Genomic DNA, 26,970 nt, shown 5'->3' with positions numbered 1-26,970 from the left:
GTGTTTGATTTATACTGATCATTCCACATTGAGGAAAGCTGTGTCTCTGCTCCGGGGTGTGTGAGCCATTCCCCTCTCAAACAGACATTCTGAAATTCTTTGTGTCAGCTTTATATTATTCAGCGAGTGAACGCACAACCTGTTAGTCTAATAATATGAATAAAGGCTGCAGCACTATTTATTTCGTTTATTTAATGTGCAGACAATGTAAGAGTTTTGTATATGGAATGCCACATTCTTAACGCCACCTTCACTCAAGCTTTCAAAATTCTAAAAGGCATCGACAAATTCGACCCAAGGGACTTTTACGACCTGAAAAAAGAAACAAGGACCAGGGGTCACAAGTGGGGATTAGATAAAGGGGTATTCAGAACAGAAAATAGGAAGCACTTTTTTACACAGAGAATTGTGGGAGTCTGGCACCAACTCCCCAGTAATGTTGTTGAAGCTGACACCCTGGGATCCTTCAAGAAGCTGCTTGATGAGATTCTGGGATCAATAAGCTACAAACAACCAAACGAGCAAGATGGGCTGAATGGCCTCCTCTCGTTTGTAAACTTTCTTATGTTCTTCTTCTTACGTAGCTCAAAACTGCTTGCATGGCTAATTTGCTCAGGGAAATAATGTCTCATTTGCATATCCAGATTGCAGTTTTTGATTTAAGACGATAATTCTGTCTATTTTAAGATCCTTTCTTTTTTAACACTGTCATTGATTATTGCTACTATGATGTATTCTCTCTCTGTACTGTAAACGTTCATCACGTTACCATTCACTTCCCATCTCAGCATAATTATGTGTGCCATTTCAAATGTTTACAACATCAAAAACATTAACCTCAAGACGAAACTATAATAACTAACACTGATATATATATATATTTTTTTATTATTATTAAAGCCAACATACACATTATCCAAAGGGACTCGGTATAACTTCTTTTGCTTTGCACTTTCTGTACTCTTGTGTTTTATTTTTTGGAAGTAAGAAATGTATCCATTTCAACCTGCTGGTATTGCTGTTACTAAAAATGCAGCTGTGCCTAATAAATAGAACAAAAAACGTCAAAGTGTGAGTATAAGTATTGTGATTATTATTTATGTTTACCAGAGTATCTACACTTCTAAAAATGCCAAAATATTGTGCTTCACTGATTAGTATTCAATTATACGACAAGCTGAAAACAGCAAATTTAATGAGCATCACAGCGCTCTCCATATGCAGAATCGCCAGACCCCTGCTTCATCCACCCATATCACAGTGGAAATCCACTCAAAATCACTGGAAGGCATGGAAACTATAGATTCTGTGGTGTTTTTTTTCACCTAAGGTTCACTTTAAGCTGCTCAACAAAAATGACATATTTATGCACAATGGTTTAAAGATAATATAGAATATTGTTAACAAAATTAATTCAAGATAACTATTTTCTTTTGCTTTCATTTTTATTTGTGCTTTTCTGAGTCGTACCCCCAGTTGAAAACCCCTGGTCTAATGTAATTGATGATTTCAATACACATGCCACACATGCAATTAATTTAAAATAGTAAGAGAAAATGGGAACACGTAACCACAAATGGTAAAATGCATGAAACTTTTTGATTAAGATGCCTAATCAAAGCACAAAGTGGTCTAACATTTTCACATATGAGAGCCTATTGTTTCTATATCACTGATTACTGAGCGGAAATTGAAATTCTCACGCCCAGAGGTCTTCATGCAGGTAGGTATACAAAGGATATAAATGACAAATATTGAGGTGTTCTAATAAATCTGCACACTGCTGTACTGTTATTTAAAAGCATCCAAGATCCAGTTAATGCCCATTATGCACTGTGCTCTAATGGTTAGAAATATGGAGGTCATCTGACTGCTGAGAATGCTTCCATCAGCCATAGCAGTGCAGTATTTGTGGGCAGCAGTGTGGAGTAGTGGTTAGGGCTCTGGACTCTTGACCGGAGGGTTGTGGGTTCAATCCCCAGTGGGGGACACTGCTGTTGTACCCTTGAGCAAGGTACTTTACCTAGATTGCTCCAGTAAAAACCCAACTGTATAAATGGGTAATTGTATGTGAAAATAATGTGATATCTGTATAATGTGAAATATTGTATAATGTGATATCTTGTAACAATTGTAAGTCGCCCTGGATAAGGGCGTCTGCTAAGAAATAAATAATAATAATAATAATAATAATGTACACCAAGTGGACCAGCCACTGGAGTGAGAGTTGTATATCTCTGAGTTGTATAGCTCTGAGTGGAGAATAAGTGGGAGTTTGAATGATGTGCTCATTTGAACTATGTATATAAGGAAATATGTTCAAAAGAAGTTCAAAGACATGGTTTCCAGAGATGTATTATATCAAGCTTTGGCAAGAGACTACAAATGTACTGATCTGCTGTTTGATGCTAATGACCACCTTACATAACTAAATGGAACGGAAGTTAAATAAATGTAAGTTTGTGTTTTGGAATCAATGTATGTAATCTGGTTAAGTTTCAATTATGAGTCATTCGAGTCTTAATTACATTTTACTGCTAACCATTGATAATGACAATAACAGAATGAATGTTGTCATTATAACAGATTGAACTACAACCTATAACAGCTATCCAGGGTGGGATAGGTGAAGCTGAACGCTGCCTTATACTATTAGAATTCGGCTCACATCACAGTGCATTTGAAAAGCCCCAAGCACTGCTCTGAGTCAGGCATGCAACAGTCTGGCAAACCACATTAAGCCAGACTGCTAAAGAGGTCAGCTAGGTGATAGTGGCTTTGTACTGAGAACTCCCTCCACTGGGTCCTGGACCCTGCAGCTACGAATCAAACCTAAGGGCTCTCTTAAAAACCAAGGTCAAATGAACAACCTCCAACAGGTGCAAGAGATCCATGAAATGTCATAGAATAATTTATATTTCAGTTGGCATATTTGCAACTGAAATATAAAATACAAGCATAGGACAACAAATCTTCAAAAGAAGAAAGGGGGCTGTCCCCTAACAGATGCTTTAAAGCCTACTTGAATTGCTTGCAACAGAGTCGATGGAGAACACTGAGCACAGCAGGGGTTACAAATGCTCAGACAGAAGGGCTGAGAAGGGCGCCGACCACGGTTCCTGACTGATCTGAGTGTGATCGATCTCAGCCAGGCTGAGATGACTGCGATTCAGAGATTGGAAAGCAGGTGATGCAGACTGCTGGAGCACTGGGACTAGTGGATTTTAGAAACACCATATTTGCTGTATGTGGTATTTCATAAATCTAGGCAAACACAGGCACAGGTAGCTGAGTTCAGAAGGAAATGGTACTCGAGTTCTGCTTGACGAAGGATCCTGGAGATTTCATAATGAACCAGATCTTCCAGCTTTGTGCGCTTTCACCCTCAAACAAAACCCAGCTGCGTTTCACAGGTTGGCCTCATCTTCCCTCTTTGAAAAGGAATCACATTTGTGTTATGTGTATTTAGCAATATTTAGCTGAGCTGCAATTACATAAATGGCATAGGTGTGTGTTTAATAGTCAATTTAATGAATGACTTTGTTCTTGTGTTTGACATCCTCCTGTTAACCTTGTGATGCGTGACTGCTGGCTGTGCTTTCCACAAGCTAAGCGCTAACAATCCAGGATGAGGGAGTAATTACAGTATTATGGGAATAACCTACAATTTTCTTATAATGCTCATGGTGAGGTTAGGGTAATAAAACAAAACATTACAACATGACATTTTCCTACTTAATTACTGTGATTTATTGCCTGATTAATGGAAAGAATGATTGCGGCCGTGTCTACCCCAGTATTTAATCATGTGTAAGTCCATGGGTATTACCTGTTCTTTGACCTGTGTCCATGCTCATCATGTTTGGTAAGTATCTCACATTGAAAATCGCTCAGATATATACGTGTATGGAAGTTAAAGTTACATATGTCAGTAACCTCGCTGCCCTGCCGAACCCAAGTCAGCAATTCTGAACTACTGCACAGTCCTTAGCTGACTGCCTGACCTCCTGACTGCCTGACTATACAAGACTAGCAGCCTTACAGTGAAGAGTGCTCGACAAGGAGACTCAGCATTTTCATTCCCCCTGGACTCAATAAAACTAAATCTTAAGTACTTGGTAACATTCCCAGCTCCTCTGACATCTTCGAACAGCGGGGGAGGGAAGTGATGCACTGGGTTAGTTTGGTTTGAATTTGACTTCCTGGTGCAAATGTTTTTATTTGAAATACACAAGATCATATTCGTAAGAAATATAAATTCTGCACTGCGTCCTTATGCATATGTATACGCTGTAGCACAGTGGGGATGGGATTGGAATCATCCCCGCAGTAAAATGTATGGTTTTTGTTAGTTTGGGGAAATGCACCGTTGTTTAATTGTTTTTGTTAATTGTTTTATTAGTAATTATCCCCTGCACCTGGTAGCCATTGTTAAATTAGTACCAGGTGCAGGGTATTTAAGAGAAACAGTTAGTTTACTCAGGACTGCTAAGAAGAAGGAGGCAGAAAGTGGTACTCTGCGTCCTGGCAGTCTGGAGAAAACAAAAGGAAAAGGTGTTGTAGTAAACCTGGGTGTGTTTTTGTTTACTGTTTTAGTGGGGAAACCGCCTAGCTGTCCCACTGGTAGTCAGGGTGTTCTTGTGTGTTAGTTAGTGCTCGTACAGAGCTAGGTGTTTATTGTAGTCAGGGTGTTCTTGTGTGTTAGTTAGTGCTCGTACAGAGCTAGGTGATTTTGTTCTGCATTAAAATTAGCGCAAAAGCGCTTTCAAACCCTCCATCTCTGTGTCTGGTCGGTATTTTAAAGGGCAAAACGAACCTGAGCCGCAAGGCTCGTTTACAACGCATATATTATACACTGCATTTGACCAGGAGAAAGCATCTTAGTAATAAGGCAGGGGTGGTACAAATGCATAAAATATGTCCAATAGTAGTGGAAAATGACTTAATAATCCATAAACAGAATATAACCCTGTATATATACACAGTCATATAACCGAAAGATATATTTTATGTTGGTATGTTTTCAGACATACACACAAATACACTGTGCAGTAATATACATCAGCAAAATGTGTTTTTAAGCATGACCATAATTTTAAAACAACAATTTAACATGTACTCTCTGTGTGTAGTGTGCATTACTGACCAACCTTGCAAAACCTGCATCTCTTATATACTATCACACCAAAACCCCACAGTATACGGCACACAGAATTTGTAAAAGGAGTGAGTGTTGTAAAATCTAGGAAACAAAGCAAGTTGAATGGAGTGTAATACAAAGTATCAGAACTACAGCAGTTGAAGCCCATTGCTTTTGTTTTTTGCTGAACAGCACAAAGCTCTCCCTGACAAAAGCTCCTTTATTCTTCGGGGGCAGCTCCACCAACAGCTAACAGCTCCCAGGATGGCCACTGTGCAACAACTGATACGGAAAATACATGCTGTAAAAAAACAGTTTCCCCATAAAGCTTTATATCCCAGGCAGTCTTCAGTGGGTTGGATGACAGCCTAATTGCTTTTTGACATATAGGACCTGGAGGAGAAGCTTGGAATTGTATTGTAGTGAATTAAAGACTGGATTAGGGGCTAAGTTAAAAGAACAAGTCTTGTTTTCAATATCATTTTGAGGAGTAGGTGTGTAAGTTTCTTTGCAGTCACTTGCGAAGGGAAAGGTGACTCAGCTTTACAGTACAGCTGAGAGGCACTTGTGTCCTGTACCAACTAACTAATCAAACACAGAGCCACCAACCACAGCACACCTGACACAGAGCCACCAACCACAGCACACCTGACACACAGAGCCACCAACCACAGAACACCTGACACACAGGGCCACCAACCACAGCACACCTGACACACAGCACACCTGACGCAGAGCAATCAACCACAGCACACTTGACGCAGAGCCACCAACCACAGCACACCTGACGCACAGAGCCACCAACCACAGCACACTTGACACACAGGGCCACCAACCACAGCACACCTGACACACAGCACACCTGACGCAGAGCAATCAACCACAGCACACCTGACGCAGAGCCACCAACCACAGCACACCTGACGCACAGAGCCACCAACCACAGCACACTTGACACACAGGGCCACCAACCACAGCACACCTGACACACAGAGCCACCAACCACAGAACACCTGACGCACAGCAGCACCAGAGCCACCAACCACAGCACACCTGTCACACATGGCCACCAACCACAGCACACCTGACGTACAGCACACCTGACGCAGAGCAACCAACCACAGCACACCTGAGGAAGAGCCACCAACCACAGCACACCTGACGTACAGCACACCTGACGCAGAGCAACCAACCACAGCACACCTGAGGAAGAGCCACCAACCACAGCACACCTGACACACAGAGCCACCAACCACTACACACCTGACGCACAGCACACCTGGCGCACAGCAGCACCAGCAGCCAAGCCTGGGAGTGCTGCACTGCAGTACACAACTGGAAGGGTAATTAGTAGAGCTTTGCACAACACCTGACATTGCATCACAGACTTGAGGACAACAGTACTCTAAAGACATGATCAAAGACTTAAAGCTATGTCACCATCACAAAGAGCTTCAAAAAGGTCTCTTGTTTTAGGTATTACAGATTGGTTTAAAGCTAACTATTTTAGGATTTTAAGATTTTTGAAGATTGCAGTCTACAGTTAGAATGTGTACCCTGCCACTAACCTCTAAGTCCTAACACCAAATATATTTAGATCTGCTTTGAATATACTCCATATTTAGAAATATATTATAAAATATATTCAGATATTATATTATCAAAGTATCCTCCAGAATGCATTTAAAAAGTATGTTAAGCAGCTAATTTCACAAACCCTGATTAGCTGTAATCGCAGATTACCTTACCTAAATTAACACTGAGTAGTCCAAGGTTTTAAATTCATGATTGGAAAAAAAAATTATAAAAAAAGAGATGCATACAGTCCAGCTTTGACTTGTTTGTAAAGTCCATTTGCAGATTGGATTGCAGATTGCAGACTGCAGATGGAACCGGCTGCAGCCCTAGTTTGGTATTAGAACGAGATGAGGTTGTGTTTTACAGGCTGCATTTAAGGTGCAGAAGGAAATGTAACATCAGTAAGCAGAAATAACACACATACTGCAGAATAGTAAACAGGGGAAAAATGTAGCTAACATCCCTTTAACAAGATAACACACGCAATGTTAGTTAGTATTTCTATCTAAGACTGAAACGTTATCTTGTACTGAATATGGACTTGAATGCGATGTGGTACTGAACTTCCTGCCCCAGGGCATCAGTCCTGACAGCAGTCATTTCTGAAAAGAAAAGCAATCCACTCTGAAAAGGCACCAGTGTGTTTTCTTGGCAGACACTTGACAAGCCTCCATTTAGACATGCCAGCCCTCAGGCTCTGCTCTTTGATGCCAACGGTCTGCTGATTCAACAGAGCAGTTGAAGGAACTGCTCCGGTGTCAAAGGGCACCTTGCCCCGGGCACATCTGGCACATGGCAGCGTGATGTGGTTACGCTAACCTTTGCTTGTGTGTGTGTGTGAGAGAGCCACCAAGAGGGAGTGAAGCCACTGATCTACTAAGAGAAGCAGCGGACTGTACGCATTATGGCGATTTTTAAAGTTAGGCTTTGTTTACTTTTATTATTTCATTTCTTTATGCTGGTTCTGATTCAGCTTTTATTTTATTTTTTTCGTGCAGCAGCAAAAAATGCCATGCAGTTTTTCAAACTCACTCATCACTGGAATTTATAAGACAAGCACTTATCTCTATACAGAATCACCTACTCTTAAATTGTATAAGTTTCAAGTGATTCATTAACACACAGTGTCCTACAATCCTGTTTCGAGCCAATTTTATGCTAAAATATAGTAATTCCTGGGAGTCTACATTCCTCTGTAGTTTCATCTTCTGTATACTAATTTCGATCTAAACAAGTGTCTTAACCACCGTACGACAGGGTCAAGTGCTTATTATTTTCCAAGCTCACATCCCACCACCTCGTCTCACATGAATTCAGAATTCAGTACTATCTGTAATAGCAGGCATCACACAACGCTGCCTGTTACAATCTTTAAAAACATAATCAACTCAATGACATGTGTCTTTTTCAATGTCTTGTGATCTCCAACATGTAAACAACCATACGAGGCACTGTTATTTTAAAATAATCCCACAATCTTTATTTAAGCTAAGATACTGCACCTAAATTGTGTATGCTGGAAGACAAAAGCTAGACCCTTGGTCCTCCATATGGTCAATGTGTCTCTCACTCATTAACTGTGCCCGAGTCAAGTCCCTGGTGTGAAGACACTGCTGCACCAGGGAGAGGCTGCGGTTGAAATGTCAGCAGGGAAATGAAGCCTCCAGCAGTGACAAACGTGTTCCAATAAACATTAGAAAAGCGTGCATGCTAAGCTGGGCTTGCTCCATATTTGACAATGATGACAAGCAATTTCAGTTTGACAGCTATAGATCTTGCAAAGTGCAATTGTTACGTACATTATACAGTATTTCTGTATCATTATTTGCCTTGCTTTTTATCTATCTGTCTATCTATCTATCAGTTAATGTATTTTTGTTAATCGCCTCGGACGCCTCAAGTGCGTTTGTGAAAGGTTTGCTATACATTTAGCGTCAGTTTTATGGCCCCTGTTCCTGTACTAAAAGGCACCATCACTCAAGCCTATTCTACAGGTTGCACTAAATAATTTCTGGAGCACTTAACAGAACACTCTCACGGTCCTCAAAAGCCTTTTATTATTAACACAGTATATGCTTTTTACAGCTAGTTTAGCAATTGGTGTTTTATTACAACTTCCAGTTAAAGCAATAGAGGCAAGGAGGTTAGAAATGACCTCCAACACAAGGAAAGACTCTTTTATTTCAGTGGTTAGGTGTCTTTCTCTGAGGGACCTCATATACTGACTGGCAAGTGTGCCGTTAGTATGGGACTAGGAGGCATGGCCTTGCAGGCTTTTAATCCACCACCCACGCATGGTTTTCCCCTTTAGAATCCTAGTCTTTATTGAAACCAGTGGTCACTAGCCTACAGTACTGTACATAACATCTTAAAAGAACAACCCAAACACTGACTTAGATTACTGTAATTAGTGAAGGCTGCAGCTACTAAAAATGCCCCAAATATTACTTATGTTTTTGTTTTTTTGTATCTTACTTGCATTCGCTCAAATGCAGCGACAGAACGACCAGGCCGAATCACTCTTTCAAATGACCCTGCGTTGCTAAGCAGCTTGACCGAAGAAAAGTCATTTTCCGAATTCAGTGTTTTAATTTAGGCTTACAAGTTCTTTATTTTCCATGCATTGCACTTGTTATATAAACACAATACTGTGTAACCTCCACAGCATCGTAGTACAGTACAGTACAGAAGTGCCCCAATGCACCCTAAATCAAACCATCTTAACTTCAATTCAATATCTTATTTTCTTTATTATTTTGAATGTGTAAGAACAGCACTGTCTTTTTTTAATATATGGATAGCACACTGCAGTTGCATCAAAAAGACCCTCTCTATCCCCTCTCCTCTCTCCTCTAGCTCTTCTCTTCTCATGCATTTTAAATTACTGAGCAGTATCTTCTTCCAATGACCCAGTTTAATGTAACATGTCCTCCCTGTTTTGCAGTCTGGTTACATTTCTAGTTTAAACAACTCTATACAGTTCTCTCCTCCCCTCACCCCTCTCCTCTCCTCTCTCATGCATTTTTAATTACCGAGTGGTATCGTCTTGCAATGACCCAGTTTAATGTAATATGTCCTCCCTGTTTTGCAGCCTGATTACATTTTTAGTTTAAACAGCTCTGTAAGAAGATGTGCTGACAGCTTGCTACGCCCCCCCATGTGCTGCGCTGAGCTGGAATCAGAGAGGTCTGGAGGAAGGGAAACTGCAGAGGGCTGTTGGAAATGAAGCTAACAAGCAATCCGGCTCTCTTTATTGCTGGCCTGTGAAAGCCCTGAGTGCGCACCCCCCTTCACCAGGAAGCTCACAACACTCTACACTCCAGTGAACACGAAACACCCATCTCTTACTTTTGTTCTTAACACATTTCCTGAACGTGCCCCTGTGACAAGGTAGCCAGGCAGTTACGTCAGGCCAGGAACAGGAACTACAACACAGACAGGTACTCGGGTGCAAAGCGCACTGCGGCACCGTTTTTATTAAACAAAAATAAAATAAATATCTTAACACAAAACACTGCTCACAGAGCAAAAATAACATGCCCCAGCACCGTACTTGTTTAGTTGGTGTCAGTTTTTTTGTGTATGAAAAAAACTGTTTACTTTTAGATTCTCCACTCTCTCTCGTTCTCCACTTCCTGAACACCCACCTCAAACAGGGAGAGCTGCAGGCTTTTATACTGGTGACCATCTCCCGACTAGCAACAATTAATCAATTCATTAAATTGGGAGATGGTCATCTTCTGCACGACTTTTGTGAGGATGGGGCTTCCCCATCCCTGCTGCCAAACCACAACAAAACGTTCTTTTTTAAAAAAACACAAAACAATACATTCTTAAATCATACTGCTCCAACAAAAAAAAACATTGCTTTTAAATCATAATACATCATGTTTTAAAATCAAAACACAGAACACATCAAAACACCCGTTTTAAAATAAACAAACAATACATTCCCTTTTTAAATAATAATACATTTTATAGCAGGGCTTGGCCCTGCCCCCTATTCATGTGCAGGGCTTCCTTCTCCCTGCCACCGCCCTCTTGGAATTTATATGTACTGTACATTACAGCTCTAAAAATCGAATGTCAATTATCACATCGCTTCCCCTGGGGACATGACTTACAAAATCACCCTCTTCTTCCATTATCTGCTCATTTAAATACATTAGGTTTTCCTAAAGACAGAAATATGGTGCGCACACACGCTTCAGAGTAAAAATTATGTTTGAGTGCCCAGAACAAAGAAACAAAATTAAACTTTTATTATAAGTATAGAAATACACAACACGTTTTGGGACAGTAATTGGGACATACCTTTGCGTTTGGTTTCATATTAAGATCTGCAAATGAATATTTCATTAAAATAATGAAAGAAAGAAAGAAAGAAAGAAAGAAAGAAAGAAATGAATGAAGGATATGCAGTGAAATGTTTATTGTATTCTTTCAATAAGGAACTAGTTGAAGCAGAATTTCAACTGAAATGTCAATAAATGTGTTATACAATATACATTAAAAGGAGTTCTTTAAATACTATATATCTATTTTATTATTTTGTTAGTTATTTATATATCTATTTATATATTTTTTGTTCACAACAGTCTACCAGGCCAAGACAGGAATTCTATCGCACAAGAAAAAAAATTAAAAATAAAAATTCTTGCATGCCCCCTGAGGCACAATATGTTCTGAAAGCAATACCTCCCTGTTACCAAGGTTACGGAGATTCCAGACAGACCGACAGCTCTAATTGGGTGGGAGTTGCTTTTACAGAGGAGAGCCCTTGATTGGGTGACCACAGTTAGGGTCTCCAGGGGAAACGAGAGGAGTGGGGGGTTGAAGACGCTCTGGTTTTGCAAAGAAACTCCCATCAATGCAGAATCTGTGATAATCCATCAAGCATGTTATCAGTCCCCCAGGCATCTCAGCGAGAACTCACACAGGTCTACTGCACACAGGCATGAAACCAAGGACCTTTGTGTCAATAATGCACAGTCGACCGGCAGACACCTCACATGTAATGCACTACACAGAGTTAGCTTGTCACTGGTGCTGTCTATGTAGTGGTGTTGTGTTGCCAGGAGGGTGCTGTCTATGTAGTGGCGTTGTGTTGCCAGGAGGGTGCTGTCTATGTAGTGGCGTTGTGCTGCCAGGAGGGTGCTGTCTATGTAGTGGCGTTGTGCTGCCAGGAGGGTGCTGTCTATGTAGTGGTGTTGTGCTGCCAGGAGGGTGCTGTCTATGTAGTGGCGTTGTGTTGCCAGGAGGGTGCTGTCTATGTAGTGGCGTTGTGCTGCCAGGAGGGTGCTGTCTATGTAGTGGTGTTGTGCTGCCAGGAGGGTGCTGTCTATGTAGTGGCGTTGTGCTGCCAGGAGGGTGCTGTCTATGTAGTGGTGTTGTGTTGCCAGGAGGGTGCTGTCTATGTAGTGGCATTGTGTTGCCAGGAGGGTGCTGTCTATGTAGTGGCATTGTGTTGCCAGGAGGGTGCTGTCTATGTTGTGGCGTTGTGTTGCCAGGAGGGCCCAGTTGTTTTGGCCACGATGGTTATAAATGAATAGATAAACAAACACTGACGCCCTTTCACTGTGCTGCTGGGTTGGGCTGCTGCCCAATGACAAATAATGCCATTGCCTTGCTCTGTAGATGCTTGCTTGAGTAACTGGCCAGTGCTGTGTATCCCTGTAGCGAGACTCCCTGTGGTACTCCATAGCTATTAGCTCTGACACATGGCTACTTCAATTAGCCTCTCACAGGTTATGTGATGAAGTCTCTCCCGCTTAGTGAAATGAAAGCATGTTTTAGATAACTGTACTGAACTGAAAACTGCCTGCAAATCAACCACGGTCTCACTGCCACCTACAGAACCGATACATAAGAAAATAGTTTCCAAATACAGCAGAATTAAATCCAAACTCAGAATTGTTGCATGTGTTCAAACTGTCCTGCAGTGCTGGTAAAAAAAAACTGGCAGCAGTCTGAACAGACTCTTTAGAGCTTTGTGAATTGGGGCCCGATATCCAAATGCTAAAGGGCTTTCTTGTTCTTGTAATTCCTCACCATGAAGGCTACTTCTACATTACTATCTCGGGGCTGCTGTACAGTACATTATAACATGCCTCATCTGCCAACCTAATTAAACTCAGTGGAATTACCTTTATTGCATCCTAAGCATTAGAACAAAAAGTGCTCCTGAGGATCTTGTTCCAATGAGCATGGAGCAACTCCTAATATATCTAACAAACATATGCCAGTTTAAAATGAACAAGGGCTCATTTGCAATTCTCAGGTCCAGGGAGATCCTGCTCAAAGTGATTTTTTTTTTTTTAGCTCCAGACAGCTTGTGTTACCGGGCCTGCGGTAACTCAGAAACCCCTACAGGTTCTGTCTGCAACTGCGACTGAAACCACAAAGGCTTTTTCCAGTGCCACTGCTGCTGCTCTGCAGCAAACCATTATAAAACCCAGCCGCAGTGCTGTAGAGAGAAGGAGTCCAATCCTGGCTTTCTGTACCAACCTGCTTTTCAACTGCAGTGCCTGGAATACAATTCTGCAGCACTCCCTGTCATTTACACATGTAGTACTGCTCCCCTGATAAATAAAGGAGGTACAATAGAAGCAGGTGTGCCCAGGGGGGTGTTTAATGACTTAGGGGTCCCTCAGTGTGAAATATGACACAGTGCTAGGGCAGAAGCCCGTTCTGAACTAGGAAATCCCTAATTAGTAAATGCCCCCTTTAGCTCGATTACAGAGAGTATTTTTTATGCAGGTTTCCCAATATATCTTCTACTGTGTATGTTGCTGTTTTTGTTGTTGTAATAATGCAGATACAATGCCTGGGTCTTTGTTTTGTCACTTGCCGAATGAATAAGCAACAACAGCAGCTGCAGCTCTGGTCTATCATGTACACATTTATTACAGATATTGAACCACAACGTATTAAAAACAAAAATGACTTCCATGCGCTGATGGCGACCTTCCATTATTGGTGTGGAGATTCCAGCTAACGGTCCTCCTCTACCCTGTGGCTCTTCAGTTTTAGCACATGTGTTTTTGCTTGGGTAGACTCCATAGGGTTACATGAACACTAGCGGTGTGCTGCTACTCGTACTCTGAGTCGCCTTTAAGAAGTATTTATCGGGAGGTATGTGTTGATTTCAAAACAAGAAAAGTTATATATTACCAGACACAAGATCTGCTATATAGCGAGACTGTGTCTCTTTAAATAGAATCCGCTGATTAATAAACAACTCGGGTCCGTCTCTCATGTGTCAGCCTTCGGTCAGGGCTTTCTGGTGCATTTCTAGTCCGACAGCAACTGTCCAGAACAGGCTTTACGAGGAGCGGAGGGTGCTTGCTGGAGCCTTGTCATTGCTGAGATTGAGATTTGGAGCAGCGCGCTAAGCAACATCCGTGGGTCCTGATGCTCAGCAAGTCACACTGCAAGCACAACATTGGTGGGGAGGAGGAGGGGGGGAGGAGGGGGTGTGGGGGTTGATGTGCTGACAGCTCCTTTCTCCTCTTCTACTCTGGCAGTCTGCCAGTGCTGCATGCAGCTTCGAGCAGGTTTCCCTGTTTGATCTTTTCACTGCAGTCTGCGGCTAACAGCCAACAAGGTGCTGAGCAAGAAGAAAGACCTGCTTCCCCTGCTCTGGAGCGCAACACTGACCCCTGGTGGTGATGAACAACACAGCACAGTGAAAAGCACCCCCGACTGAGGAGCTGTGCTGTGCAGGGCAGTATGCACTGTTCATACTGCTGGCTAACATCTACTCCTTCTCCTATTCACTGTTCATAGCACTGGCTAACATCTACTCCTTCAGCACTACCCCTCCTACTCACTGTTCATAGTGCTGGCTAACATCTCCTCCTTCAGCACTACCCCTCCTACTCACTGTTCATAGTGCTGGCTAACATCTACTCCTTCAGCACTACCCCTCCTACTCACTGTTCATAGTGCTGGCTAACATCTACTCCTTCAGCACTACCCCTCCTACTCACTGTTGAGGGGCAAGCTGCTGTCATCTGATGACAAGGCAACTATTGAAAGATGTAATCCTTATTCACTGATCTGGCAGTTTTATAATAAGGATGCCTTCTACTGTCTGTCATTTGATAGGAAGAAGAAGAAGAAGAAGAAGAAGAAGAAGAAGAAGAAGATTTAAATGGTGGTTTTATACATAACAGGGTCCATGTCGGTTTAATATATTTTTAAAGCATACAAATCTACAAAAAGAGACTAACAATGACAGTCAGAGATGCTGGCTTTCATATCGTTGGCGCACACATATTTACAATGACTAGTTATTTGATTGTAAAATGCTTAAACAAACATTTTAATCCAGTCTGCATGTCAAGATGCACCAGAAGGGGCCAAACAGTTAAATGAACTGGGAGTCATGAACCCAGCCTCCACGTTCACATTCACTAATGGAACTATTTATAACATTTCAGTGAGGCTTTTCAGATGACATCATAAACTACTGTATGAGGTCAAAGATCAGACTGTTTCCATCTACATACAGTGGTGTTACAGTGCAGCCGGACCCCCTTGGAAAGCCACCAAGAGATTAAAAGTGAAAATGAAGTAACAGAGCCGTCCTGTTTGAAATACCAGGGCCCGAATATGCACTTGGCTTCCTCTCTGAAATACTTTCCTATGAGATCCTACACATCTGGATATAATAAAGTACTGAGCACTGTGCTGCTCTTGAAAAACAACAAGCCAACAGACAAAATAGCAAAGAACGGGTTCTGAAGGGCAGACTGCCTCGTTCAGATATAGTGCAATTACAACATCTTAACTACTTTACAGAAAGAGCACCCCAGGATATGGGTTTGGTGTACATATTAGAGGTCGATCTTATCAGTTTACAGCCACAGCTGGATTGTTTTAGAGCATTTTGCACTGGATCGCATCAACCACCTAACCATGATTATCCAGTGGAAAAAGAAGGGTTAAGGGTTCTTGCACTAACTGCTGATTGCCTGTCTGAATGCTTCTCATCAGGTTAAATCCTCTTTCGAGGCGTTGTATTTAAATTCAGTTTTTACAGTTATTTGACCTACGGTACTGGCTGACAGCAGTGCTGGGATAGTGGAATATCAGAAAGGCATTGAGGAATTTAAAAAGGGCATTCAGTATTAATCCTTGTCTGATAATCCCACTAAGTTACTGTAAAAAGTTCCAGCCTTAAATTGACAGCCTTCTCACAAACTGGTAGACACATATGATGGGAGATTACATGAATCCGTTCTGAAGGTTAACGTGGTATACCATGTCTTACCCAAGACAACATTAGGTTTGCGCTTATCGCGTTCAGTGAAGCCAGACGATTGCAGTATATGAGGAATATATGTTGTATTGTATTGTATTGTGAGGGAACAGAGGGAATGAAAATACAGAGAGGAAATGAGTTTGGAAGTTAAGTGCTATGAGTTTCTGCAGCTACTCAAATCTGTTTGAACGCTGCTGGTGTTACTCTTCAAAGAGATTTTAATGAACCAGTGAACACTGGCATTTTAGCTAATTAACAATAAAGCCCTTTTTATGGGGCATTAGTACTGCACCGGACCTTTAATTAAACACCCACTCTTGACTTTGCTTTATTACAAGTTTACAGTCAGCTTTCTTTCTGTTTTCTTATCTCTCTTTACAGAGGAGAAAATCTTTACTTAAAGTGTCAAACTTCAGTTTAGGAATCCACACATGAATTAATTCTATGTTATATATATATATATATATATATATACACATATATATATATATATATATATATATATATATATATATATATATATATAGTAATACTATATTACAATACACTTTTCCCGTTATTTCTTATTATACAACAACCGGACGCTGCGCTCCCATTGATTTCTACAGAGGTCAGACGTTCTGTTATTACTCAATAACGGAACAGCGAATAAAGCGCAGCTGAGAGATGACACTAATTAATGACACCTGTTCTAAAACCACTGCTTACGGATGAAGTTCTCTGGGTGCTCACTGACGGCCATGTTGATGAGGTCCATGGCATGCTGGTAGTGTTTCTGTGCTGTGTTGTGGGGGTACCTGAAGGTGTCTGGGTGCTCGCTGACGGCCATGTTGATGAGGTCTATGTCGTGCTGGTAGTGTTTCTGTGCTGTGTTGTGGGGGTACCTGAAGTTGTCTGGGTGCTCGCTGACGGCCATGTTGATGAGGTCCATGGCGTGCTGGTAGTGTTTCTGTGCTGTGTTGTGGGGGTACCTGAAGGTGTCTGGGTGCTCGCTGACGGCCATGTTGATGAGGTCTATGTCGTGCTGGTAGTGTTTCTGTGCTGTGTTGTGGGGGTACCTGAAGTTGTCTGGGTGCTCGCTGACGGCCATGTTGATGAGGTCTATGTCGTGCTGGTAGTGTTTCTGTGCTGTGTTGTGGGGGTACCTGAAGGTGTCTGGGTGCTCGCTGACGGCCATATTGATGAGGTCTATGTCGTGCTGGTAGTGTTTCTGTGCTGTGTTGTGGGGGTACCTGAAGGTGTCTGGGTGCTCGCTGACGGCCATGTTGATGAGGTCCATGGCGTGCTGGTAGTGTTTCTGTGCTGTGAAGAGCAAGGCCAACAGGTGCAAGCAGTGCAAGTCATCCTTCCCATCCTTCAAGGCCCGCTGCAGGGGTGCCATTGCATCAGAGATCTGGGCTCAGACACAAGGGAAGAGTGTCATATCATCCTGCACGCAAGCTTAGGCAACGCTGGGGCTTCTTTAAACCAGGGTCATTGTCTGGCTTGATTATATGTTTCACATATGAAATGCAATTCAAAATACAGGTACATTAACTACAGCTATGGCCAAGTTTTGTATCAATTTAGGATTGAGACATAATAATAAATAAATAAATAAATAAATAAATAAATAAAAAACCAATATGAACATAATTTTGATCTCTTATTTAAAATCATGCAATCAAAGAAACCACAAAATGATATCGCAAAAGTCTACCGGAAGCCATAATAGTAGTACAGTATTTCATGTTAGATTTCAAAATGTCAAATTATTTCAACTTTTGTCAGTTTTTTGTTAATTATATGAAAAACTACAAAGTGGTATGTAATTCAATATGTTAACGGAACATTATCCTGCAGTTTTCATTTGACTTTAAGAAGCATAATTAGTTAATTCTACAGGGTGATGCAAAACTTTTGGCCATAGCTCAGTACAGCTTCTACTTTGTTAAATCTTATCAGTATAAAAATACTAACAAATTCAATATTTTGACCATGTCTTTAAGCGAGAGACAAACATTTATCATTGAATGTATTCTCTGTTAGTATTTCTAAATGTAGCACTATTGAGTGTTTAACAGGTAAGGATGATAAATCTTATTTATAAGTAAGATGCAGACAGATGCTTCGGCTAGTGTGTTCACTGAAGAATGCTTGATGAAGCTTTACCCTCAGATGGAGCATTCTGAAGTTACAGACGACACACTCTTTTGTTACATTATTTAATAAATGCACTTACAACAAAACTGTGTGATCAATGACTGTAATAAATACTTGATGTCAATGTATGGAGCGCCATCCTCACAGAAGATTCATTCCAAAGGTTGGTAAGTAGATTTACGGTGAGTTGTATAACCGGTATCTGCTGTGTTTACGTCTGGGAATGGCCTCCAGTTTATGGGAAACGAAACACAACTGGAAAGCTAAAGTAGCTTTTTGTGAAATTGCATTAAGGTCAGAAACAAACGGCTTCTGGGTAGCTTCTCCCCTATGACCTTTCTTCTATATCAAAGCACAAGCCAGGCTTTCAACAAAAACCATGTTGGGACGCTAATAAAACCAGAGGGTGAAGTGACCTAACTCTTACTGGTATAGTCAAGGCCATTAAACTTGTTATTTTAATATGATGTATCCGATCATGTGAGTTAGACATGGCTATCGTTCTCCAGTGCTGAAGGGAGTAAACTTGCCGCCTGCCTCTCTGTGTGTGTGGGGCAGACAGCTGCTTGGCTCTGTTGACAGATGCTGCCGTTCATCTCAGTAACTTGAGGAGGCGTGGCTGGGTTTGACCTGTGCGATGTGTGTGAGCTGCCCTACCGTGTGTCCCTCCATGCACAGTCTAGTAGAGAACCTCTCTCTGCTACCCTGCCGTGTGTCCCTCCATGCACAGTCTAGCAGAGAGCCTCTCTCTGCTACCCTGCCGTGTGTCCCTCCATGCACAGTCTAGCAGAGAGCCTCTCTCAGCTACCCTGCCGTGTGTCCCTCCATGCACAGTCTAGGAGAGAGCCTCTCTCTGCTACCCTGCCGTGTGTCCCTCCATGCACAGTCTAGCAGAGAGCCTCTCTCTGCTACCCTGCCGTGTGTCCCTCCATGCACAGTCTAGCAGAGAGCCTCTCTCTGCTACCCTGCCGTGTGTCCCTCCATGCACAGTCTAGGAGAGAGCCCCTCTCTGCTACCCTGCCATGTGTCCCTCCGTACACAGTCTAGTAGCTAGTGCTAATCTAAAACCAGACATTAGTGGATTTGCCTGTGAATAGAGCTGCTAGCTAACTACTAGATTATGGAAAACAAAACACAAGTGGTCACAGCAATTGAAGTGTTACAATAGCAGCCCCTCTGGTCAGAACCTGTCTGACCAGAGCGAGCTGCAGAGACTCACCTGTCTGACCAGAGCGAACTGCAGAGACAGGTACAGGGATATCCGAGGGTCATCTGGGTCCAGCTTGTGGGCTCTGAAACCAGAGGAGAAACACATTGCCTTCTAGGGGTGTGTCTAGATACTGCATGCTACTGGTTAGAACAGACAACCCCAATAAATAGCACTGAATAAAACAACTACAGACCCAAAAACATTACCTTTAATAGGCCTGTGAGGCTGCAGTGACTGGATGTTTAAAATGATGCATGCCCACAGGACGTCAACAGGAATGTTTTTACAACTTCCCTGGTGTAATAAGCAGCGATTCAAGCACACACTCTGGAAGAATGGCTTGCTTGAATTAATATTAATAATTTATAGGGACTGCGTATCTTTAATTCTATAGTCCTTTTTTTCTGCTTATGCAAAGTTGAATATGTAATTTACTTTTCTCTTTCAATATCCTGGGATACTATTTCACCTGGTCACTAACAGTCCATTGCTTTTAATTGTTGTTGACTGCAGACATAGTAAAACAAGACATTGTGATCTGAAAGCATGAACGTGATAATAATTCCACGAGCCTGTCATTTATAAAACCTGCTCTTAAAATAACCTTAAACAGCAGCTTACTTATCAGAAACACTGTAGATGATTTTAAAAATACCAATCCTGTACAACAACTGTTAATACATCCTATTATCCTTTTTAGAACAAAATACTAACTTTCCAGAGGGGGGCTAGTGGGAATCCCTTATAAACGTTTCCTACAGTAAAAACACAGGGAAGTGCGATAAAAGACAAGGTAAGTATGGCAATGCATAGGTAAGCACTGTAAAGCACAGAGAGGTATGGTAAAGCATAGGGAAGCATTGTAAAGCACAGAGAGTTATGGTAAAGCATAGGAAAGCATTGTAAAGCACAGAGAGGTCTGGTTAAGCATAGGGAAGCATTGTAAAGCACAGAGAGGTCTGGTAAAGCATAGGTAAGCACTGTAAAGCACAGAGAGGTATGGTAAAGCATAGGGAAGCATTGTGAAACACGGAGAGGTATGGTAAAGCATATGGAAGCATTGTAAAGCACAGAGAGGTATGGTAAAGCATAGGGAAGCAATGTGAAACACAGAGAGGTATGGTAAAGCAGAGGGAAGCACTGTAAAGCACAGAGAGGTATGGTACACTATTAAAAAACACAGCAAGACATGGTAAATATGAGAAATGCATAGTATAAACATGGGAAAAGCATGTTCAAACTACAAAAATACCGTGCAAAAATACCATGGTAGGCTTTCATAAGGGATGCTGCTGATTAAAATGACCTTTCCTTAGCTTTTCTTTGTTTTATTCACCCTTATCTTCTTACTATAGTTGCAATCATTCCTAGTGGGTCTTACTGCATCAAAACCATTTTTCAGCAGCACCATTTAATGCACAGTAGTGTATTGCCTAGCAAAGGTCTGAGATGACTAGATGGCGGCGGGTATACTGCATATACTGAGAGAAACGGGACGAGGGCAGTGAAGCGTTCCAGCGCGTGCTCTAGTCACTCACCTCTTCAGGGTCTCCAGAGCCTTCCTGTTTAGTTTATCCTGATCACCTTTCAGAGAAGCTGCAAAGAAGAGGCAACAAAAAAACAACAACAATTTGAGCAGAAACAAAGATGAAGAATCGTACAGAACACACTCATTGGGATGTTAAACAGGTTACAAATGAAATACTAAGAAAAAGTATCTCTTCATAAGTAACACCAGGGGTTCATTTGATCCTGTAGCTTTTTGTCTGACAGGCGAGAATTAAACAGTTTTCAAATGATGAACCTATTTAAATGTATTTGGCAGAGGCACAGGACTTGACAAGCGATGCTCTCAGCCAATCACAATGCCAGATTCCAGAGCATTTCAGAGCATTCCAGGACATCATTCCAGCTGCCCTTCTAAAGCTCATGAGAAGACACTCTTCTCCCATGAAAGACTGGGTCAACCGCACAGTGCATGAACTTATAGCTCATAGAGTTTCTCTGGATAAACACAGACAGGCAGCCAAAGCCTTTACCGTCCGAGGCCTGCAGGCTGTAGCAGAGTCCCAGAGCCAGGTGTCCCTTGGCCAGGAATTCTCCAGCTTCCTCCGCCATGTCAACCACCATCCTGGAAAAGACCTCTCCTTCCTCCAGCTGTGTGAGAAGATGACAGAACATCTGGATCAAGGTCAACATGACCAGCTGAACATCTGGATCAAGACCAGGTGACAGAACATCTGGATCTAGACCAGCACCACACAACCCCTTCAGGACTCAAGTAAGTTAATTAAAAAAAGGGTGTTAAGACTGTCCATTCTGTTCCGAGAAAGGACAGTGAGTTATCAATCAACAGGCTAAACATCCGGTTACTGGGAATAAGCCTGTACCTGCACTCTTATGTTACCACCTGTTTCATGCTGTCTGTCTGAATTCTAGACTGAGCTATTCTGGACTGTATGCCTGCTCTTTTTTTGCCTGCCCGCTAATAAAGCTGTATTTTGCGTTCAGCAAGCTTATTGTGTGGCCTGCCCTTATTATAAGTTCAAGTCTGTGAAGGATTGTGAAGCTGCTCTACTCAGGGCTACAGACATCTTTACAAGGGCCTGTGTTAGAACTCACTCCCGTTCCAGCTGCCCAGGTCCTTGAGCCAGGGAAACAAGCATGTCAGCATCACGCAGGGCAGTGAATACAACATCAGAGAATGTGACCCCTAACAATCTTGAAACACACACCAAACTGTTAACTTCGGCATCACAAAGGGTCCTAAGTGAAAGACACTGGGAACTAATAGGGATAGGGTTCAGGAGCCAGCTGGCCTTATTGACACATCATCCTTTCATTATGTATAATGAATGAACTTTTTTTTTATAGTAAACATTTAATGGGTTTCTTCAATTGGTATACAATGTGATGGAAATGAATGTTCCAAAGCTGTTCAGATCATTACAAGAACAGTTTTGTGTTTTAAATGTACAGTAATACAATGATAGGTTTGGTCATATGTTTCACATTGTAACAATCTCGGTTCCCGCAGGCAGGGGTTTCTCATGGGCGGAGATGAGACGCGAACCCGGGACCTCCCGCACTGAAGCATAGCACCGATACCGCTGTTCAAAAGAGCCGGCTCCCATGCAGGAGCTGATATCAAGCTTATGTCTTCATATTTGACTGCGTCCCCTACCAACCCTGACCACTACACGCTGCAATATGTATACTGCATTTATATTTACTAAGCTCAGCCATTGATTACATCACTTGCATAGAACCCAATACTGCAGGGGAAATACACAGATATTCCACTATTAAGACAAGCTCTCTGTGAAGAGTCAGTTTTTATAATACTGTATTGTTCTAACAATATATCTCATAACCCAAAGCAATTCCTCGAACAGCAAGTCACTGCTCCTTCAGACTGCTGATCCAGAGGCACACAGCACAGCACAGTACAGGGTGTGGACAGGACGGGCCGGGCAGGCTAGGCTGTGGATTAATCCCCAGCTGCTCCAGATCGCTCTCTAAACACGCAAACAGATGTTTAACTGGCAGGCGCTGACGCACACAGGGTCGTGACAGCATTAGGGGATACGACAACAGAGAACAAGGGCCTTTACCTGGGAAAATGAGACAGGTGGGCTTTAATACATTATCAGTGGGCTCCGTTCACAGCATACACTTCAGGTGCTTTGGTCAAAGCGCAGATATTTTGCGGCTAGAAGCCTTCCTCAGTGTGTTTGAGAATGTAAAATGAAGAGATAAATAAACAGGTGGGCTTAAGCCTTGTAACCCTGCTGCAGAAAGCTGCCTTGCTCGAAGTATCCCCCTGCCTCCCTCCCCTCCTCCCCCCATGCTGTCGATAAACTGCAGCACTTCAGCCCTGTTAATGCGGCACTCTTCATGCATTATGTAAGAGATTTGACATCAGTCCACTCTCTCTCTTGCTCACTCACCCAGTGCAGCTGTCCAATGCAGACCTTCGCAGCGAGGAGAGGGATGGTGGGGTCAGTCGGTCGCAGCTTAGAGCACTCCCGGAGCATAGACACTGCGCTCGCCGACTTGACAGACAGGAGAAAAGGTTCATTATCAGCTTGTCAGAAATAGGGAGACGTACTGTAGTGCATTCAACACTGACAAGATACTGGATACAGCAATGGTAGTATGTATGTTTTAAAATGATTTTTTTTTTAAACAATCATCAGAGCGGTCCTTATTGCAATTGCCCAGATATTGTATTTTTGTTTTATTTTAATTTCTTTTTTTTACTTTGGTAAGTCTGTGTTAAGGTGCTTCTTCTTGACTCCAAGAGCTGCTCTTCAGTTCTAGTTGCTGCTATAGATATATGTAACACAGGCTAGATCGGCCAAAGTGTCTTTATAGAAGAGTCAGCGCCATCGTGGTCGGTCTCTTTGGATCAAGTTTCCTTTTGATTTGCTGAGAATACACTTCCTGTGCACTAGATGGTGCTGGTGCGTACTGATTTAAAGACACTTTGGTTGATCTAGCCCACATCACATAAGTACAGAACTGAAGAGCAGCTCCTGAAATCATAGCCTAAGCAAGACCAGAACAATGAACTAAGAGAATGTATTGGGTGGGGTTTCCCTGTCCCAGTTCTGCTGCTGCAGGACAGAACAGGCAGCTTAGATACATTTTAGTAGTTCTATTCACTTTCAATTTAAATAAAACAAAATAGATGGATCTAGCTAAAAAGACCTTGACCTATATCTATGTGGCTTGGTTGAAATCAATCTCGGGAACTAGCAAGTGAACTGAGTTCTGGTAGCCTAGCTATCAGTCAGTGACCATTGATGCACATCACAATATAGATCTATCGATCTAATTTCACGCTGCCACAATATATGTGTGGAATTTCTTTACCAGAGCGGGAGAAAACAGAATTTGCAAAATATGCCAAGGACATATTTCATTCAGAGGAGGAAGCACTAGCACACTTACTTAATGTGTGCCACAAATATTTTTTATTTAACCCAAAACAAAATAGGTACGCATTTTGTAAGTGTGTGAGTAATGTTTTTCTCATACTGATTTAATTTTGTACTTTGCACCTTATGCATTTTGGAATGAGTATGGTTTTTATTTGTATTTTAAAATAAAGGCTACTTATTTTTCTTTTTGGTAAGAAACTATGTTTGCATAATAACTGTAGATAAAGCTGGCCCATTAGGGCCAGCTTTATCTACAGTCTAGAACACTTCTGTCTAGAACAGTACGCTACCAACAGTCCAGCATGGTGTAAATGCTGGTGCTAATGGAGGGGTTATCCTGAACAGGTCCATTTTAACAAGCTTGTGTTCAGTGTGTTCTTCAAAACCCTTTGCATGTAACACAATTCTGCCGAGTGGGGAATGTGTGATGCATAAATCAGGGGGAGTCGGGGGTATTAATACTGTACCGTACTGAGGTGCATGATAAGGGCAATATTGAAGGAGACTTTGAGAGTAGACAGTGATGTATACAAGTGAAAGTTGTGAGCTGGGTTTGATCAGGAAGAACAATAACACAGACTGAAGGTCTTGTTCCAGCTATTTCCCTTTCTTTCTTTTGTCTCCCTGTGTCTCCCCTTTTCAGATCTGCATTGTGTACAGAGCCGCTGCAGAAGAAGAGGAGAGGGAGCAGGCTGGCGATGCTCAGTGGCATGACGCATTGCAGAGGGCTCATCAGGAATCTTGCGGGAGCACTCCACAAATAGAAAGGGAACGCTATACCAACACAGATGGGATTGTCTACAAAAGGGATGCCCCCAATTCCCTGTGTAAGGCCCCGGCTATTTCCAGACTCTTGATCAATTCACTGTATCGAGACACCAGACTGCCTGAATAAATCAATCCACCCATCCAAGCTGCAGTCCTGTTATTTAATAAAATATGAGAAGCCCACAGACATACCTCATTCACTATGGCGGAGTCATGCTTGTAATCAAGTGTATGCCTGGGGCTAGAATGAAGTTCAAGGACCTTACAGGTTGAGTTTAATATGAAAGAAGAAGATGAAGATAAGAAGAACTGAATTGAATTGAACTGAATTGAATGTATTTTTAGGGTAGATAGCTTTTGTTGACACACAGGTAAACTAGGTGCACAGAAAGTTAAAAAGAATAAGATCATTCCTGAATAAGATCAGTGTAATAAGGCAAAATAAAACCAGGTAATGTCTACCGGAAGATTCTAGTCAACAATGTGTATATAATGAGTGCAGCATTGAATCAGAACCAAGCAGGGAGCAGCAGAACTGCATCCAAGCCAGTCTCCTGATCACAACCAAGCAGGGAGCAGCAGAACTGCATCCACTCTAGTCTCCTGATCAGAACCAAGCAGGGAGCAGCAGAACTGCATCCACTCTAGTCTCCTGATCAGAACCAAGCAGAGACCAGCAGAACTGCATCCACGTCAGTCTCCTGATCAGAACCAAGCAGGGAGCAGCAGAACTGCATCCATGCCAGTCTCCTAATCAGAACCATGCAGGGAGCAGCAGAACTGCATCCACTCCAGCCTCCTGATCAGAACCAAGCAGAGACCAGCAGAACTGCATCCACGCCAGTCTCCTGATCAGAACCAAGCAGGGAGCAGCAGAACTGCATCCACGCCAGTCTCCTGATCAGAACCAAGCAGAGACCAGCAGAACTGCATCCACTCCAGTCTCCTGACAGGATCTGAACCTGCTGGATATTTCCTAGTTCAATATCAACAATACCAAAGGTATGTTATTTGGCTGGTGTAAATATGAAAATCACAAATAATCCACTACTTGTGCAGCCTTTAAATATTCAAAATTTGAAACAGGAAGGCTTTGAAATCCAGCATGGCTGTTCTGTAAGTTCAGCAATGTCCAACAACTGGAACCTCACCCGTCCGCAAGCCATCAGCGAAAGAGCCAGCTGGTACCAGAGGTGGAATTCATCGAAGGAGAACTTCATGGCCCGCTCCAAACACTGCAAGACAAACCAGGTGCAGCATGACAAGAGGGTCCCATTCACCCGCTTTCATTGCTTGTGACAGCAGACACAGATCACCCGTTTAAAGAGCTATATTTAAATGATCTCAACAAAGCAGCATTTGTTTTCTTCTCTCAAACACAAATCTACCTTTGAATGGCTGCGACTTATGTTGTGGCAGATAGAGTAGCTCAAAACACCTTTGGTCCTAAGATTAACAGAGGCATTAATGGCTGTGTTACACCACTGTTCTGATCAATATGAAAGGGGATTATATTCAAACTGGTAATCAGCGTGCTTCAGGTGGCCCTGCAATAAAGAAGTTAGTTGTTAACAAGGTCAAGTTGGCTACTGTTGGCTACCAGAGACCACACCAAGCCCTGATGGAGGACATGTGGTCACCACTAAGCCCAGTGATTCTTGTTAATGACACTGGGGAAGACAGTTACAGCAGATGGATGTGTTAAGGCAGTGACTGCTGGGGTTGTTAAAGGGGGGACCGGGTTAATGCACGCACTCTCTAAAGGGGAGACCGGGTTAATGCACGCCATGCCCTTGTGTTTCACCTGGGTTCCAGTCTGGTGGAGTCCCCTGTCAAGCTCAGGCAGTGTCAGACTGATCCTGGGGGGAACTATGCAACGAGAAACACAAGTAAGTACCGCAGCTCAGCATACTGAAGC

At 42.4% G+C, this 26,970-nt stretch overlaps 1 protein-coding gene across 2 annotated transcripts in view; it reads right to left on the bottom strand.

Annotated features, from left to right (window-relative positions):
• Positions 1 to 26,970, bottom strand: part of LOC117410771 (tetratricopeptide repeat protein 7A-like) — a 99,628-nt gene that overhangs the window by 47,620 nt on the left and 25,038 nt on the right. Inside the window, exons 10-15 of one of the 2 annotated variants that reach the window (XM_059024826.1) lie at positions 26,204 to 26,287; positions 23,289 to 23,393; positions 21,378 to 21,495; positions 20,877 to 20,934; positions 19,348 to 19,420; positions 16,784 to 17,379 (exon numbers count right to left, since the gene is read on the bottom strand). In XM_059024826.1, the coding sequence (XP_058880809.1) occupies positions 16,784 to 17,379; positions 19,348 to 19,420; positions 20,877 to 20,934; positions 21,378 to 21,495; positions 23,289 to 23,393; positions 26,204 to 26,287 (1,034 nt within the window). The remainder of the gene's footprint in view (positions 1 to 16,783; positions 17,380 to 19,347; positions 19,421 to 20,876; positions 20,935 to 21,377; positions 21,496 to 23,288; positions 23,394 to 26,203; positions 26,288 to 26,970) is intronic. The other variant, XM_034017562.3, reaches the window with a different exon arrangement.

Source organism: Acipenser ruthenus, chromosome 6, assembly GCF_902713425.1.
Source record: "Acipenser ruthenus chromosome 6, fAciRut3.2 maternal haplotype, whole genome shotgun sequence".
NCBI classification, from domain to species: Eukaryota; Metazoa; Chordata; class Actinopteri; order Acipenseriformes; family Acipenseridae; genus Acipenser; species Acipenser ruthenus.
The sequence above is the reverse complement of the archived record's forward strand: the minus strand, read 5'-3'. Positions and strand labels throughout refer to the sequence as shown.